At 43.1% G+C, this 17,066-nt stretch overlaps 1 protein-coding gene across 1 annotated transcript; it reads right to left on the bottom strand.

Annotated features, from left to right (window-relative positions):
- Positions 1-53: 53 nt before the first annotated feature.
- Positions 54-2,745, bottom strand: LOC306735636 (serine protease 23-like; the record flags this gene model as incomplete). Its single annotated transcript, XM_079217131.1, has 2 exons — positions 54-1,821; positions 2,720-2,745. The coding sequence occupies 2 exons, from the start codon at positions 2,743-2,745 to the stop codon at positions 654-656; spliced, it is 1,194 nt and encodes a 397-aa protein (XP_079073257.1). The 3' UTR covers positions 54-653.
- Between the last annotated feature and the right edge of the window lie 14,321 nt (positions 2,746-17,066).

Raw genomic sequence — 17,066 nt, 5'->3', positions numbered from 1 at the left:
GTGTGAGGGGTTTGTTTTCCGAGCAGACGGATAAGAAATATGTGACACAGTTGCTTATTTCAAAGTATATATTTCATTAAATTCGCCACAGCCTTCAGTTTCTGTTTCCACAAATGTTTTACGAGGAGTAAAAAGGGCTTATGAAGGCCTGCTGTGCATAATGCTGGACACCTGCAATGCTTTATCTTTGCCACCAGATGGGGCTAAGCATTAAAGTACAACACTCGACTAAATGTGCGTCCTGTAACCAGTAACCTGCAGTCTTGTAAGATCTTTCTGTGTAACACGTTGAGCGCTCTTACAAGCTAACGGAGTACACTGTACGCAACTAGTGTGTCGGCTGAGAGGAGATACATGATAGTCTGGAGAGAAACTTGTTAGCACCTTTGGTAGCTGACTTGTACATTCAAACACAAATCATTTTTTCAGTAGAAAAACTTCAAAAGTTTTAACAGTGAAATCTTTAGTATTAGCACAATAAAAAGGTCTAGAATACATAGTGAAGCGTGTGTGTGTGTGTGTGTGTCAGTGTGTCAGTTCCAGTTCATATTGTTACGTCAGTGCTACAAATGATGGGGTGAAAAGAGTATTCTTGCGGTCCCAAACGTTCCAGTATGAGGAACAAGTGGGCCTACGGTTTCAGAGCGAGACCCTCATCCCTCCCGGCAGTCCACAAAGTTTCCTTTTATCCAGTAGCAGATCTGAGCGTATTTGAGAGGCGTGATTCTCACGGCGACATTAAATTCATGAGACGCCCCTTGTCGCTCCACCCACTGATGCCCTGAGAACACGCCTATCACCTTCCGCTCCCAGCGCTGGCGCCGGCCGTCCCACATCCGGGCGTAGACCCCCGACCCGCTGGCACCGGGCTGAGCATCACAATGCTGGTACAGCAGGTCTGACGTCTCCTCGCCGGCCCGACAGAAGCGGTACACCAGCTTGCCAGGACGGTCATTGTCAAATCCGGAGAAGTGGACTCGTCGACCGGGCAGCCTCTGAGCCGGGGGGCTGACTCCGAGCTTCATGTGGCGGCGTTTGTGGGGTTTCTTGAGCTCCAGCAAAGCGTAGTCATAGTCCATCCCAATGTCATTGGCATTGCCCTTAATCCACCCTTTGGGCACATGGGTGCGCTTGGCTCTGATCCACTGGAATTTCATCTTGTCGTTGGTCGGCGGGCCGTAAGGAGCGGGGCGACCTTCAACGTGGTTGGTGAAGTTGGAGGACGGCTGTGTGTCCCGTTGCTTGGTTTTGAGGAACCCGACCCGGAGCTTCTGGGCTCCTTTCACGTAGTTTTTGCCATCATGAACACAATGGGCGGCTGTGAGAACATGACGGTCCCCCACCAACGTGCCACTACACCCAGTGGACAGCTTGACAGCCACCGAAAATGGATACTTCAGCAGGTGGTTCTGACCTGCAATGCTAAAGCGCCCATCGTGGCCGAAGATCTGTCGCTTCCTCCTGACGCGCGACCGCTCGGCCTTCCCAGACGGCCGCGCGGAGTCCGCCGGACTGGAGTCAGGACTGGGGTCGTAGCCGTAGATCCCGACGGCGGTCTCAGTGAGTTGGCCGTCAGAGTGGAGCGTCTCGTAGGCCAGCAGACGCCGCAGGTCCCAGTAGCTCGGCCGAGGGGCCTTCTTGTGGCATTCTGGGTCGCAGGGGGAGCTTACATCCAAGCGGGCCGGAGACAGGAAGTGGGGGGCCGACCTGGCCTCCGTCTGCTGTGCGAGGACCACAGGGACACGCTGGAGAACCCACTGGGGGCGGGAAGAGGAGGCGAAAACGGGGACAATGAAGAGAAGAAATAGGAGGGAGGTGAACCTGTGGACGGACAGGAGGACCGATCAGGTGAAGTTCTGCACTAAAGACCCGTTCACTGACGGACTCAAAATATAGAACTCAAGTGATGCTGTTAAACGTGACCGGATGCCTGTCTGCATGAATAAACATTCTCATTCCTAAACCCAGCATCATGGATTTATAATTGCAACCATGGGAGTTGAGGAGGAGCATTTCAACTTGGAGATTTTTGTAATTTTTTTTATCTGCCCTGGAATTTGGCAGCTGTAGACTTCAACTGTTTTTAATGCTGCAAATATGACCGACAGCAGGGCAAAGATCAGGCCTTAGGATATGATGGGAAATTCCTAAAGTGGCCTGGGGACTACATGGCCTAATGCCCGCCAATGTGGCGGAGTAACATTTGGTTGCAGAGTTAATATACTTTATGGATGGATATATATACTTTATTCATCCCCAAGGGGAAATTTGTTGTCGAAGTAGCAGCTTACAGACACAAACATTAAAATAATAGGGATGATATATATATATATATATATATATATATATATATATATATATATATTTATATTAGCGCAGAGAATATTACATTTAAACAATCGAGAAAGTGCAAAGTATGTGTAGTGAGAGAGTATATGAAGTGTGTGTATATAAACGTGTACAGTGGGTAACAAACAACAAAAGCGGTGCGAGGGCTATTGATGTTGATTAATTAATTTACAGAGGATCTGGCCGGAGGTGACTTATTGTCTGGTGATGGACAGTGTTTGTCACATTAGAGGCTACAATATACAGCCTCGTCATTAGAAGTCATGGTGTCAAGCTAATGTGTCAAGCTAATAACACAAAGCATGCCATTTGCATTACTTAAATGGTAAAAGTGCGGTTAACATTACTTTCTTGAAGAGAGGGGACTTACCGGGGGAGCGCAGCCCGGGAGCGCATCGTGTCTCCTGCAGGTGAGCCGGTGGTTGAACACCGAAACCACAACCCAGAACCGGCGGAGCCCGCGAATGGACTTTAACTTGTGGGAGAGAAAGGAAAGAAAAGAAAAAACAGACTTCTTGGCGCTTCTCTCAAGAACCGACTACTTTATTTTATCCGAGACAGTCTGGAGTTTTCCGAAAGCAGCAGCCGGGTGGACAGCGGATGAGGTGGGTCATCGTGCGCTCCGTCCGTCCGTCTGCTCTCAGTGTCACATCTGCCTGCTGAGGACGCACCGCGAGTATATCCGACCCGAGACGGCCACGTGACGCGTCACATCACTGCTGCTGGGGAACGACTCATTAAACAAGTCCGTGGTGTAATGAGCTTCATGCATTTAACAGTCTGGCTCGTTGTGACGCATTTCAGTGCACTCTGGATATCAGGCATTTGATCAGGGTTGCGTCCAATTATTATTCATCGACTATATTTAAATCGATCAATCTAACTTCTACAAAATGTTTGAAAATAATACCCACGCAATTACCAAAACAAATGACATTGTTTTATCACTAAGCGTCACTGAAATATAAAGCTTCACTGGGTATTATAAAGGGTTTAAAATAAGAATACCCTATACCCATTATGGTTTATCAATTCAACCTAATGGCTTTATTAATTATTAATTACTACATTATTTATAAGTCGTTAATTAGAGTAACTTTTGGGTGTCGGTTAAGAATGATTTATGTTTGGCATAATTTAGTTTTACACGTTTGCAACCCATTAATAAACACGTTTTAAGCGATCTAGTGTACAGTTTGCCTGTATGGCAATTGTTTAAAACAAAACAAAATCTATAGAAATGAAGTGGTCCATTAGAGGATCTTCCTGGTTAATCAAGGAGCTGTTGTGACACGTGACCTGCAGAGGATTAATGCCATACAGAGGGATTTTTCACAACCTGGCATCACAATTGTTTGTGTTGCCTCCACAGAATAAGCAAATTATGTATTTATTTATTATTGCATATATAGCTTTGTTGTAATAGCATTACACATCAACTAACAAACCTTTCATCAAGGCATATTTATAAGGATGTGTTTTCCAATTTAATGGTTTAAAAATGATCTACTTGGCTATGCTAAAGGTGATGGCCTTATGGTTTGTATTACTTTAGTTCTGTAGAACTAAAGTAATACAAACGATAAGGTCAAATTACCTTTGATCATTTTTAAACCATTAAATTGGAAAACACATCCTAATAAATATGCCTTTATAAAAGGTTTGTTAGTTGATGTTTAATGTTATTACAACATAGCTATAAATGCAATAATAATTAAATACATGGACAAACTGAGGGGCTGCTGCGTGAGTATAGAGCACGTTGATGTTTTGTTATCGACAGGCAAAAACAGCTGGACGGAGGCGAGCCTGTCCAGATCAGAGTGCTTCCAAAGGTAGGTGTGTGTGTGTGTGTGTGTGTGTGTGTGTGTGTGTGTGTGTGTGTGTGTGTGTGTGTGTGTGTGTGTGCGTGTGCGTGTGCGTGGGAGAAATTGAGACGTTCCCCAAACTGTGACCCACATTCGTTCTTTATCAACGCCACTATTGTGTGTCACATCACAAATGCCATCAAACTACTCATTAAATAATTACACACATACATCAATGTGCTGCCCAAACAAACTTTCACACTGTCGATTCCCCTGGTTGACCACCCTCATGACTCTTGGCATTAATCACAAAAGGCCGTTCACTTGTGAGAAAGCTGTTCATTTCACAACAGAAACCTCCCTGTGACTATTCCCTCTGAAATATGACATTTACTTTCAACAGCGACCTCGCTGCTATTGTGACTGGAATTAGTTCAGTGGGCAGTGTGCAGCTCTGACGCCAAAGTTTTGGCCACTTTGCCCGCCCAAGCATAAAATGTGCAAGCCGTTGGTAGATATGATGCTATGTAATGATTTCATTTGGCTCGACGGCCACCAGAAAGACGGGGAAGAGGCAAAGAAAGAGCAAGACGAGTGGAGGCAGCGAGTGGACTCATGCATGGCTGAGCAGTTGAAAAAATGACATCAACAGTTTAACATTTTGGGAAATACATTGTCTTTCTGGCAGAGAGTTAAATGCGTTAAACACATGATCAATATATTGAGTCTTGTCCTCACAGTGAGGCTGCAGGCGAGCTGTTTCCCTCTTGCTTATGCAAAACGAGGCCAACCAACGGCTGGTTTCAGCGTATTATTCACCGTACAGATGTGAGAGTACATTGTGTCAATCTTCTCATCTAACTTCCAGGAGGAAAATAAAATAAAATGTTGAACTATTGCTTTAAAATCATTCAAATCCTGTTCACTCCTGCAACTGATTATACATTAGCACCTTTGCCAGGACACTGGGTGGACCTGCTGGCTCATCAAACACTGCACCCCACCCGTCCCACAACACACATTTACAATTATAACACACACACACACACACACACACACCCCTCTCTCTCTCTCTCTCTCGGGTGCACCCGAGAGATCTGGGGCAGGAGGATCTGCCAGCATCTCATCCTCCTCCCGTCCCGTTAGAACCAAAGTTAGAAGCTTAAATGAATATGAAACAAGAATTTGGGGAAGAAATATGATTTATTAATTTGTTTTCCCCCTGTAGGATAACAGGAAGGGATGTCCCCTTTTTAACAATTGCCTGGGTGCATAAGGGAGACATTTTTGTTTGTTTTAAATTGTTATGAAAGGGCCCGTCTGTTTTGCTATGCCTGCTGTTGTCAAGGAAACCCACATTCCCCGGAGTACTGTTCATGTTAATTGTTTTATTCTTCCCACTCTCCCCCTCTCGCTTCTGGCCACTGACACAATCAAGCAAGTGTGGACGGCCTCACATGTTTAAATCCTCTCTCTTCATGTCCCTCTGTCTCTGTCTCTCTCTCTCTCTCTCTCCCTGCCTCCCTGTCTCAGTTCCTTCTTTGTGTTTTCCCGTCTCTGTGCCTCTCAGTCTCTTGTTTGAATCATCTCTCCAATGCCGGACCTCTTCTCTCGCTCGTCCCTAGAGGCCATGAAACAGCTGTTTGGCAAAATGAGATAACCCAGGCGTCTTTTTGAAAAGTTATTTACTGTGAAATCTTAGGGGGTAACTTAGGCCAAATGTAAAGCTTCAGGCAAAAGGAAAGGAATACAACTGTTCCCAGGCACATTCGATATATAACTCGTACAGCCTTGTGATAAAAAGATGCTAAACACTCGTCTCGCTCAGCTGCAGGAAACTTCAACTTAGTGAATTCCTGGAGTTATTTTGTTAAAGTGACTGTTCGGACCTTTTACCTTGTGTACACTAATTCCCTTTTCGCAGAAATATTAGCAGGTACATGTGGGTTTTTCAAACATGGGAAACCCTGTTGAAAATACAGGATGTACTCCTTTACCAATGCCAGCAGAAGAGTATGCCTTGCTGGGTTATTTTCTCCCTGGTATGACGTATTCAATGTCACAAATATGCCTGAAAACAGGGTTAGTCAAAAATGTTACGGTGATTACTTCGTCTTTTATTCCTGTTATTTAGTCTTTCTTTCAAACGAGCTGGTGATGGTTAGAACAGTGGACATACCGTTTACTGCCCTTTTCTATTTATACGGCCTGCTGACTCTAGGGGCCGCTAGTGATATCACAGCTGAGTGCTCTGTGGACCCCCAGCCCTTCTCCCTGCCCAGAGACATATGGGGAAACAGTTTGCTCACTTTTATTGTTTTTGACGGTGTGTTTGGCTAACAGCTGACGGAACTACTGCTGACATCGGCATGAATTAACATGGGAGCATATCTGTTGTGTGAGCCGTAGACAAGGGCTTAGCCCGTTGTGGTTCATATTCAATCAATCAATCAAAGGTTACAGCATTGGTCATTGCAAATGCACCTAGTAGAGATCTGCACTTTCTAGTTCATTATAATATTCATTACAAAGTGTATCACATAGCATTGCGTCGAAGAAAAAGGGTGAAAAGGAGCTCGTCCACCCGGGTGCCATGTTTCCATCACTGCCGCTCAGAGAGAGAGACGTTAATTACCACTGCACCACTGAGTCATTTGTCCCGGGAACAAATCACAATTGTTACCTTTCCCACTAAAGGCAAAAGCCAGATGTTAGTTGGTGTTAGTGGGTTTTGGTCCAGCGGGGAAAAGCATTATGTAAATCAGTGATTCCTGTTACTAAGAAAGCCTTGTAGACATCCTGCAATAATAGTGATGATTGCATAGTAACATCAAGGGAATATCGACTGGTTGATGGAGTCCTGCCTGATAACAGTTCAATATTCACAGCATCCTTCAGGCCAAACAAAGTATTTCCTTCCTTATTAGAAATTTGCACAAGATAATTTATGTATATATTTTGGAATCTGTCACTATTCCTGTTTGGATTGACCTACAATCCATTTCTTCTCCACCTTTTGCTGCTGCATTGCTGTGTTTATTGGATACCTTTTTAAAAACATGAAAATACTGTTGGCTGGCCTCCAGAGGTTGACCCTTTTGGCCTTGCTTCGGTGATGTAGAAGTGTACTCCAGCGGGTGGTCAGCACCAATGTTCCCTCTAATTTTTTTCAGCACTGAGCAGAACAATTTTTTTCTGAGCGCACATTTCAGCACTGTGAGCAATTTGCAACCACGCGATCTGCCGAAAATGACCACAAGCCTGCGTTAGCCATAGGGGATTCAAAGAGATGACAGCAAATGCATCTATATGTATACATGGTTGATATTTATTCAATATCCTTTATAATGGCTGGACTTTGGTAAAACACCATCATTAAAATGTTCCCAGTCAGTTTAGTTGAACTTAAAGGATCTTTGTTGAACTTCAATAAGGGGAGGTTATGACTGGTTCACTGGCTATGACTGATAATGATATATATAACAAAATAAAAGTATCAAAGGTGTTTAGTCATTTCTCAGCAAGTACAACATTTAAGTGGAACTTCATTGAAAGAAAAATGCTAATGCAGTGCTTAACAATAATTATAGGCCTATTAAATTGACATGGTGTCATTTTTCCTAAAGGTAGCCTATAGAAACAATTTAATAACTTCATATACTTCATATTTAAATATGTCTGAAAGTTTCATCCTACCTTTATCAGTTTGGACTATTTCATCTAGCCACTCATGTTTGAACGTTAGGCAGACCTTTTTCTGGGGCTCCTGCTCTGCTTTTCTTTTCGCCATGGAGGCCTATAGCTGCTGGAGCAGGGCCCGCCAAGAGGAGCCTAAACAGCGCCGGCCCGAGCTCATGTGGCGCTCTGGGCGAGCTTCACTCCTGGCGCCCGGAGGAGGACAGCGGGGGTCGGGGGTGCTAACGGAGGCAGAGCGCTAGCAGAGGTACAGAGAGCGCATGTCGAGAAACGGGACGCTGATTGGCCAAGAAGACTCGACACGTCACATCAAAGATCTTATTATTGTGAAGATGGCTCACTCCTATCTCAGAAACACTGGCGCAAAAAAGATTTTTAACCCCTGAAAAAAAATCGTTTGTGCGGTCTGAAAAATGTGCGCGGTCTGAAAAATCTATTGCGCGGCCCCTTCGACTGGCCTGCGCGGCCGCGCACGCACGCAGCTTAGAGGGAACACTGGTCAGCACCCTGGGACAGTACTTTTGGGTGTGCTTACAGGTGCAACAGAGCACACTTCAGTTATGCTTTATGTCAACCACAGAGGGCAGTGTAGGATTCTCTTCCGGATGTGGTCACATGTTTACATCAAGTCACGTACGCATCATACCATATGGCATTCTCATCAAATTGAGGAAACAAAATAAACTCATCATGGTGTGGAACTGCACACATTTCTTTTTCCAGTCCAAATATCTCTCCCACAGTGTCCTCTCACACACGAATGCTTTTGGTGACTGAGCTTTTCGCCTACAGGAAAGGAGTGTTGCACCGTGACTGTGGGTAAATCCCTTGGCCTGCCATTTGATACCCTGGCTCTCTGGAAAATGACTCACATCCTTGTGAAAGATATGGCAAAACATTTCTCACATCCATCAGGAGTTGTGTTTTTGTGTTGCAAATTTTTTGGTTTACATTTTTATGTAATTTGATTGAAGAAACTATTTGAACTCTCCTCTGAAGTCATTTTATCACTCATTACCCAACGCATGTAATCCGAGCAAAGGGTCATTCAACCAAAACACTGAGTCTTTCATTATACAAAGTTCTGTGGTGTTTTTCCCTCAGTAATGCGAATGCGATGCCTTGCCAAAAGACACATGCTCTGAAAGCACAGATTCAGATAAAATGATGAGCAGAAGCCTCTGGCTTTCTCCGAATGGCCTCCCCTAAGAGTTATTCGATTGTCCTTTTTATTGCTGATTTTTTTGTGTGGAGTTTCTTATTATTTTCTTTGACAGCTTTGGCTGGATGGTGACTTGTGAACCATTGCAGATATGTGCCTCTAAAGCCCATCCATCTGATTTTAGGTAAATCAATTTGAAATGACGTGGCTGTTGCAAAAACATGGCTTTGTTGACTAGTGTGTAGCATTTCAAGGGATCTATTAGCAGAAAAGAAATATAATAATCCTAAATATGTTTTCATCTGTGTAGAATTAACTGAAACTAAGCCTTTTTTGTTAGCTCAGAATGAGGCCTTCATACCTACATAGTGAGGAGTCCTCCTCACTCAGCCATGTTTGGACAGCAACCCAGAATAGACCTACCAAACCCTGGCTCTAGAAAGAACCTTTTGAGTTTTTACTTTACCTTCAACTCTGCAGCATCTTAACCGCTCTAAAGCCATACATGGTCAGGCTTATGCAATTATCCATAGACAGATATACTATAATGGGGTGGCCAAAAAACACCAGAAAACATCTAATGCAGTTCAGGGCATATTTTTTAACTTTCTAAACCCTGGCTAGCGGTCCCCCCCTCCTCCCAGTATTTCTGCTAAGCTAGGCTAACCCTGACTCCTGCTACATATTACACCCACAGACATCAGACTAGTGTCAAACGTTTCATCTCACGCTGAGAAAGAAAGCAAATCAGCTTCTTTATTTTCCCCCGCCAACATTTTCAAATATATTTTCAGACTGCTAACTGTTCAAGCTGTCTGTCCCACATAGTAGATCATATAATGACAGATAGACCAGACATCGTTGTTACAGCATCACCACACTTCATACCAAACAAGCTTCACAGCAAAACACAACAGTAAATCTAGTCTCATAGCATTTTTTTTATACTGTTCACATTCCTTTCCAAAGACATCCAGCATCATGCTTTTATAATTCAGCGGTGCAGCCTGCCAAAGGACACTGACTCAAATAAGCACCCTGTTTTCACTCGATCCAAGTTGAGTCACCGTGAGCATCCACCCATCCCTGAGGGAGCAACCACACGCTGAGGAAAGTGACAGTTCGTGAGCCACAAAGAGATCCCAGAGAGCAGGAATTCGTGTGAATCCAATCCATCTTTAAACCCTGCAGGTCATTACAAAGGTTTTTCTTTCAGGGCTTTCATCCAGGGATGGTCTCATTCTCGGAGAAAAAGATATTCATCCTTGAATCAACACCAGTTATGTGATCGAGAGACTAATTACTCAGTCAAAGCACATCTTGAGATAATATTCTGCCCCACAGCAATTCAAGATTGTGAGCATGCAGACTTTTTAGGGAGCAACGCATGGTTCAGTGTCATGAGAAAGTTGAGCGTATGCTGCACAGGAGACACTGTGGTCATAATGTTGCATTCTCTGATGCTTCTTCCAGCGCTGCAGGGATGGTGTGACTCAGCTAACCCAAAACACCATCAACACAATGAATGTTATTCAGCTGCAGGCTTCCTGTTATGCTTCTGATTGTGCATGATCTCTTTCTCTCTCTCAGTTGATCCTGATGACATCAGAGGTCAGATGTTAAACTCTTCCAGCCAGGCAGAGGTGGTCTGACCACACGACACAAGCTTGAACATGGAGTCTATCAGCATACCATCAAGATCACTTCTGACCATAATAAGCACCCAGCGGACCACAAATCGGCCCCTTCAGCCCTTTTGATGATGAAATGATCTTCATTTCTCTGGTCCAGACCCAATTATCTCCACTGTACCGCATGGGGAGTTGTGTGTGGGAGATGCTGATGAAGGGGGTCGGGAATTTCTGAGTCACCTCTTCTTAAATGGATCAGGCAGCGTTGAAAATCTGTTTTCTAAACTGTTTACGTCTCTGACTATTTCTTATACGTGTGCTTTTACAGATCATTATTAATATTCTACAGTTTACAGATGTAAAAGCACGAGAGGACACAGAAATGCATCGCCACTGAATTTCGGCAAAACCAAACCTGGGAAAAGGCAACGCGTGACCGAGGCCGTGTTCAGACCCACTCAAGCTCTGATGGAAAAACGCTGCCATTTCATTAATTTGAAAGATGCCGGTCCAGTGGCGCAACAGGGGTGATAACCAAGACCACAGGAAAAGCGCCACTTCTCTTTATGCATCCGTGGTGCCAATGCACACAAACAGAACATAGACAGCAATCACTTTGTGATGAATACATTTCACAGAAACAATCAGGTTGGAGAGTCTTAATAAAATAGTTTTCAGTTTCAGTCTCACCCGTAGCAGCGTCGGTACAGATCAATGGTATACATGCTCTGACTAAATTCTCCTACTTCAGGTATCCAGTAGGCAGCTGGCAGCATTAGTTTGAGAAGGTTGCTGTGAACAGTCCTCCCAAGGATAATGTCATTTTGATGACGTGTTTGTTTTGAATCTGCCCTGAGAAGACGTTATGTGTCCGTAGAGGGTTTAGGATGTTTCTTTCATGAGTCAACATGATGCTGATGGACGTTTTCACTGTAATAAACACAACTCACTCAGCTAATGTTTGGCTTTAGCTTAATGTTGTAATGTCAGTTTGAGGGGGGTGGAGAGACCAAATTTGAGACAGACATCAGGCTGAAGCCACGAACATCAACTCTACATGAGACGTGTTATGGTCGGCTCATGTTTTACATGCTAGTCCATTGAAACGATCTCTATGATCCAGAGAACCCAAAACATCATCAGTGCAATAACTGATGTTCATCAGAGGGTTTCCTGTTTTACGCTCGTGTATAATTGACAGGATAATCTCTGTTTTCTGTCTTCATTTGTCCGTCTCTAGTATGTATCTAAAGGAGGAAAAATAATATAAAGGTATAGGATTTTATTGCAGTTGGTATTAAAACACAATCAGTTGATCATGATGAATTTCGATTATCGGAATAGTCTCGGCTATCCTCACATAAGTGACTTGAAAACGCTGTCTAGCTCGTCATCAAAGTAGAGGAGGGAAAAATAGAGCCTGGTTTGGAAAAGTACCTGAATTAACAAATAAAGAACAGACTTTTTTTATTTATTTATTTATTGTTATCATTTATGATTCATGATTTCCTTATGAAGGTTATTCAATGGCTTTAACTCAACACAGATGTGATCTGTGATGCAATGAAAAATATTTGTTTCCTAACACAATTCAAAGTGTGTCAGTCTACCTTTTCGTGCCATTTTAATAGTTTTAAATACATTTGGGGGATTATCGTGAATTGTAATTATTTTGGCCAGCATCATGGTGACATAACATTTTCATATCGTCACATGCAGTTTGAAAAAAAAAAAAAAATTTACTTAAGTTAAAGTACAAAAGTATTAGCAGAATGAAGTACAATTTTTGCAGAGTAATAATAATAATGATGATATAACTATTCTTATAACAACACTTCATTTGCTGCGGGTAAAAGTGGAGCTCATGTTAATTACTTTCTTGAATGCTGGGTAGTTTATGAATATCATCCGCCCAGGGACCAACACAGTTTTACCTTATCTTAACCTAAAAAGAAACCTCATCAATTATTTATTGGTTATATGTTTTATGACTGCATGCCGGAAACGGACATGAGGTCCGAAGGACTCATGTTTTTGAGTTTCCAAAACGTATGTCTGTACATACTCGTGAATGTGATATCTCAGGGACGCCTGGAAGGAACTGTTTTGAACAACTATTGTAAATGTGACTGCAACTTGGCTGGTTGGCAGAGGCCAACAACTGTGAGGCAGTGTATGGAGTGTATTAATAATCTGAAGCAAAGTAACTATTCATTTAAGTCATAAAATGTAGTATTTGTGGTAATAAATAAAATATTTGTAGCAGAAAATATAACTACTTATTATTAAAGTAGCAGAAAATGGAAATACCTTAGTAAAGTACCTTTAACATTGAACAGTAATCGAGTAAACATACTTAGTCACTTCCCATCAATGCTGTATTTTCTCATTTCTATATTGCTGCTGTTGCCATAAAGCTGCATGAGGCCGCATGAAGGAAACAAACAAACGCAAAGCCTGTTGCTGTGCGCTCTGCTTCCGTTTTACACAAACATCTCCCTGTCGCCATCATTTGACCTCTCTTCCTCGCATGAAACAACTGTTGCCATCGTAACCCCTAACCAGGGCACAGTCTGACCAACAGGAAGTGTGGAGCATTTCGGGTTCATGAGAGCTTCCGTGTGGGAAGGGGTGTGTTCCCAGCAGGAGGGAAACCTCTGCGTCATTCTGACTGAGGGGGTTTCCATGTTTTATGACAGTGAGAATATTGTTCCAGGCCATTTTCTTTTTTTCTCTGTGTGTACTCTGTATAGTTTCTACAATCTATTGTGTGTGATACCTTCAAATGTTTCCACACACCAAAGTGTGTCTCAAAAAGGTCATTTTTCACAACTACGTCGCCAAATTGGAGAGAAGGTTATTTTGCTCAAATTGACCTTTCTTATCCGGTTTCATTTCTGGTTCTTGACGCTTCTAGAGAATATCTGACTGCGATAGTGTAACTGCAGCGGAAACGAGAAGACTTCTCCAACTGGCCTGGTGATTCTTTAAAAAAAAAAAAAATGAAGGCAGAGTTTTTGACTAAGATGGATGCAGTTTGTCTCTCGTGGGATACAAATGTAATCCAACATTTCCTGATTGCAGTTTTCCCCCATAATCTATCAAACTAAGGTTGAAGCGTTGCAATATTGAATAGATCTCGATTTATGGCCTGGAGTCAGTTTGGCTCGACTCCAGGTCAGTGAATGATTATGAAATGTGACGTGCTGATCTTGGACCTGCGCTGCAGTCCAAGAATACACACACACACACACACACACACACACACACACACACACACACACACACACACACACACACACACACACACATACACATACAGCACAGCCGGGCTCTGCTGTAGTTGTGAGGATGTGGAATTATGTAAAAGCTATAACTGCATAACTTAATTTCTTTGGCCACTCGTGGGAGGCAGAACATGCCCTAAACCCAACATTATTATAGCCTTATAAAGTTGATAAAAACAGCATTGAACAGTAGTGAACACTAAAACGGCAAAGCTGTGCCTTGTTGAATCCAAACAATGCGCTGAAAAACACTAAAAAGCTCCGTAGAGTTGAGGGGAATTGCAGTCGTGTGTTCTTTGTGGGTGTGTGACAACAAGTGAAACGTACCAACCACAACGATAGGGGTTAGTGCAGCTTTAATCACTTTTAGAAATATATTTTCCTGCTGTGAGCAATGACAATAGGTGCTTGCAAGTATACGCAGAGTGGCCTTGCATCTCGGTTTTGGCAGGTTATCAACGTCTCGCTTTAGTTTCCCCATTCCCAGCTGTTCACATCTATCAAGACTCTACTTGTTAGCAGCAGGCAATTTAGGGGCTGAAAGGAGATTGTTCCATATCCTATTCAAATACACACACACACACCATTGAATGCAGTGTTTGTGTTCATGCAGAGCAGCAGTGTAATCAGTCATGCTGCTGCAACATCTCCACCGTGATCTGTTTGCAGCTGGATCATAATGAAGTCTCTAGAGGCTCCTCCCTGGTATCTGCCAAACTGTTGCATAAAACAAAAATATTTCCGCCGTGTGCTGTCAGACTGGACCTGAGTCCGCAGCTCACTGGGACTAGATATCAGGAGACACCCTCTGTCTCAGTTATTAAAGGAACAGAACAAGTGCAGAGGGATTGGAGAGAATTAACTGAAGTTGATTAACAAGTGATGACACAGGGACTGGCCTGCATGCAATTCACTGTTACTGTGTGTGTGTGTGTGTGTGTGTGTGTGTGTGTGTGTGTGTGTGTGTGTGTGTGTGTGTGTGTGTGTGTGTGTGTGTGTGTGTTTAAGAGCTTTCAAGGCTTTGCTTGTGAACCTTATCATCCCCTTTGTACCGTTTTCTATAAAGGCTTGTGATGTCAATGTGTTCAAAAGGCAGCAACACATTACGTGTTACAGCAATGTGATTACTTGTTATGGCGTAAGTGGAATGTACTACAATTTCAAATGAAGTTATTACATTAGAGTTGGTTACTCTGAAATTGTTTCCATACTGCTCGTTCTTAGCTGGCTGGCTAACATTGTCCGTTAGCCGTTGTTAGCCCTCAGGAACATCCTGCGTGTTGTTCATGATGACTTCAAGTAGATGACTTCAAGAACTGAACAAATGCCAGGAAACAAAACACAAATCAGTATGAAATAAATTAGTAACTTTACAGTGTTTTTAGGTCATATTTTTTGGGAAAAGATGACACATTTGGAGGAACTGTTATTAAGTGACATAGGGCAACTACAGCAAGTCAAATTTCCTCCAATCTCTATGAACAGATTCTGCATTCACATGTAGGATCTGTAGGCAACGGGACAAGATTGCGGTATGGGAAGTGTTCTGTTTGTAATCCGTGTAGTATGGACAGATCACGTTGGAGCAGGCTTTGGTTGGTGCAGGTATACGGTCCATCATACCATCATTTCCGCTGGCTTCACGGAAGTCAAGAAACCAAACCCCTTGACCCCAGAGGCTTATCCGTCATCAGGCCAATGGGTTCAGAGGTTGTACGTTCTGTCTTTCTCTCCATCACTCTCTCTCTCCTTCTTCCCATGTCTACTGGCTGTGCTCTGAGTGACCCCGCTAGCATAGTTTGACCATAAACAGGCATGAGAGAGGGTTGGACTCTCAGAAACACACAAACATAACATGTAGATGTGCACATGTACGTCCCCACAAAGACACACAACAGGAAACAAAAATGATTAATGTTAGTTTGAAATGCAAATTCCGCCTTCTTCTTCTAGATACAAATGTAAAACAACACGCTACAAAGGCAGCTGCAGACTCTGTTTGAGAAGCTTTAGCGCTTATTTATCTTCTGCTTTAAGCTCAGTTTTCATTGCAGCTCACTGCCCGAGCAGTTTAATTCAATTAAATTCAGTTTATTTTGTAAAGCCCAGAATCACAAATTACAAATTTGCCTTCGAGGGCTTTACAATCTGCACACATACGACATCCCTGTCCCAGGATCTCACATCGGATCAGGAATAACTCCCCCAAAAAACCCAGAAAAAAACCTTTCACAGGGAAAAAAGGGAGGAAACCTTCAGGAGAGCAACAGAGGAGGATCCCTCTCCCCGGATGGACAGAGTGCAGTAGATGTCATGTGTACTGAAATTACATCAAGGTTCCTCTGAAGCAACTGACGGCTTGAGAAACGGTTTCTAATGACATTGTAATTGTAATTCTAATGACAATCTTACAGCATCGTACCGCAAAACCAGCACATGTTTTGTCTCATCGATGCTGAGCTCCCTGCAGCTGCATTGTCTTCATGCTCCTAACTGAAGAAATGTGTGTTGCAATAAGATGGACAGGAACCTCAGATAATACACGAGGGACGGGCAAACACGAAAGTATGATGGGATGAATATGAGGAGAAGTGGTGGTGAAGGAAAGGAAGTAATCTAGAAGGACATTACTCAAAGTCACATCGAAAAACATGAAGGAGAAAGGTTGATTCTGGAGCTGCTCAGAGAAAAAGCAAAATGTACATTAAAGAGGAGGAAAAGGGGAGTTCTGTGCGAACCATTGGAATGTACCTTTTGATCGGAAAGAGGAAAAGGAAAGGAGGAGGCTTCTAAAGAACAGTACAAGTCTAATTTCATCAGGAAATAACATCGTATGACCTGCAATGTGTGACATGGGATACCCTATGGTTGTGTGTGTGTGTGTGTGTGTGTGTGTGTGCGTGTGTGTGTGTGTGTGTGTGTGTGTGTGTGTGTGTGTGTGTGTGCACTCACGTGTTAGGACAAGCTGTTAAGGGCTTAAGGGAGCAGGCGTAGTTTTTCTGGGCTCTCGCCTGCACTGGTTTCATCGCAGGAAATAGCTTTTGGTTTCTAAGTCGTGCTGAAAATTACTCTAATCAATAACATATCTGTCTTTCGTCATCAATTCTTTCTGATGTCTTGAAGTCATTTTTAT

This window comes from Taurulus bubalis (assembly GCF_910589615.1).
Source record: "Taurulus bubalis genome assembly, chromosome: 4".
In the NCBI taxonomy this organism is placed as follows: Eukaryota; Metazoa; Chordata; class Actinopteri; order Perciformes; family Cottidae; genus Taurulus; species Taurulus bubalis.
Note: the sequence above shows the minus strand (reverse complement) of the source record. Positions and strands in the feature narration are given on the sequence as shown.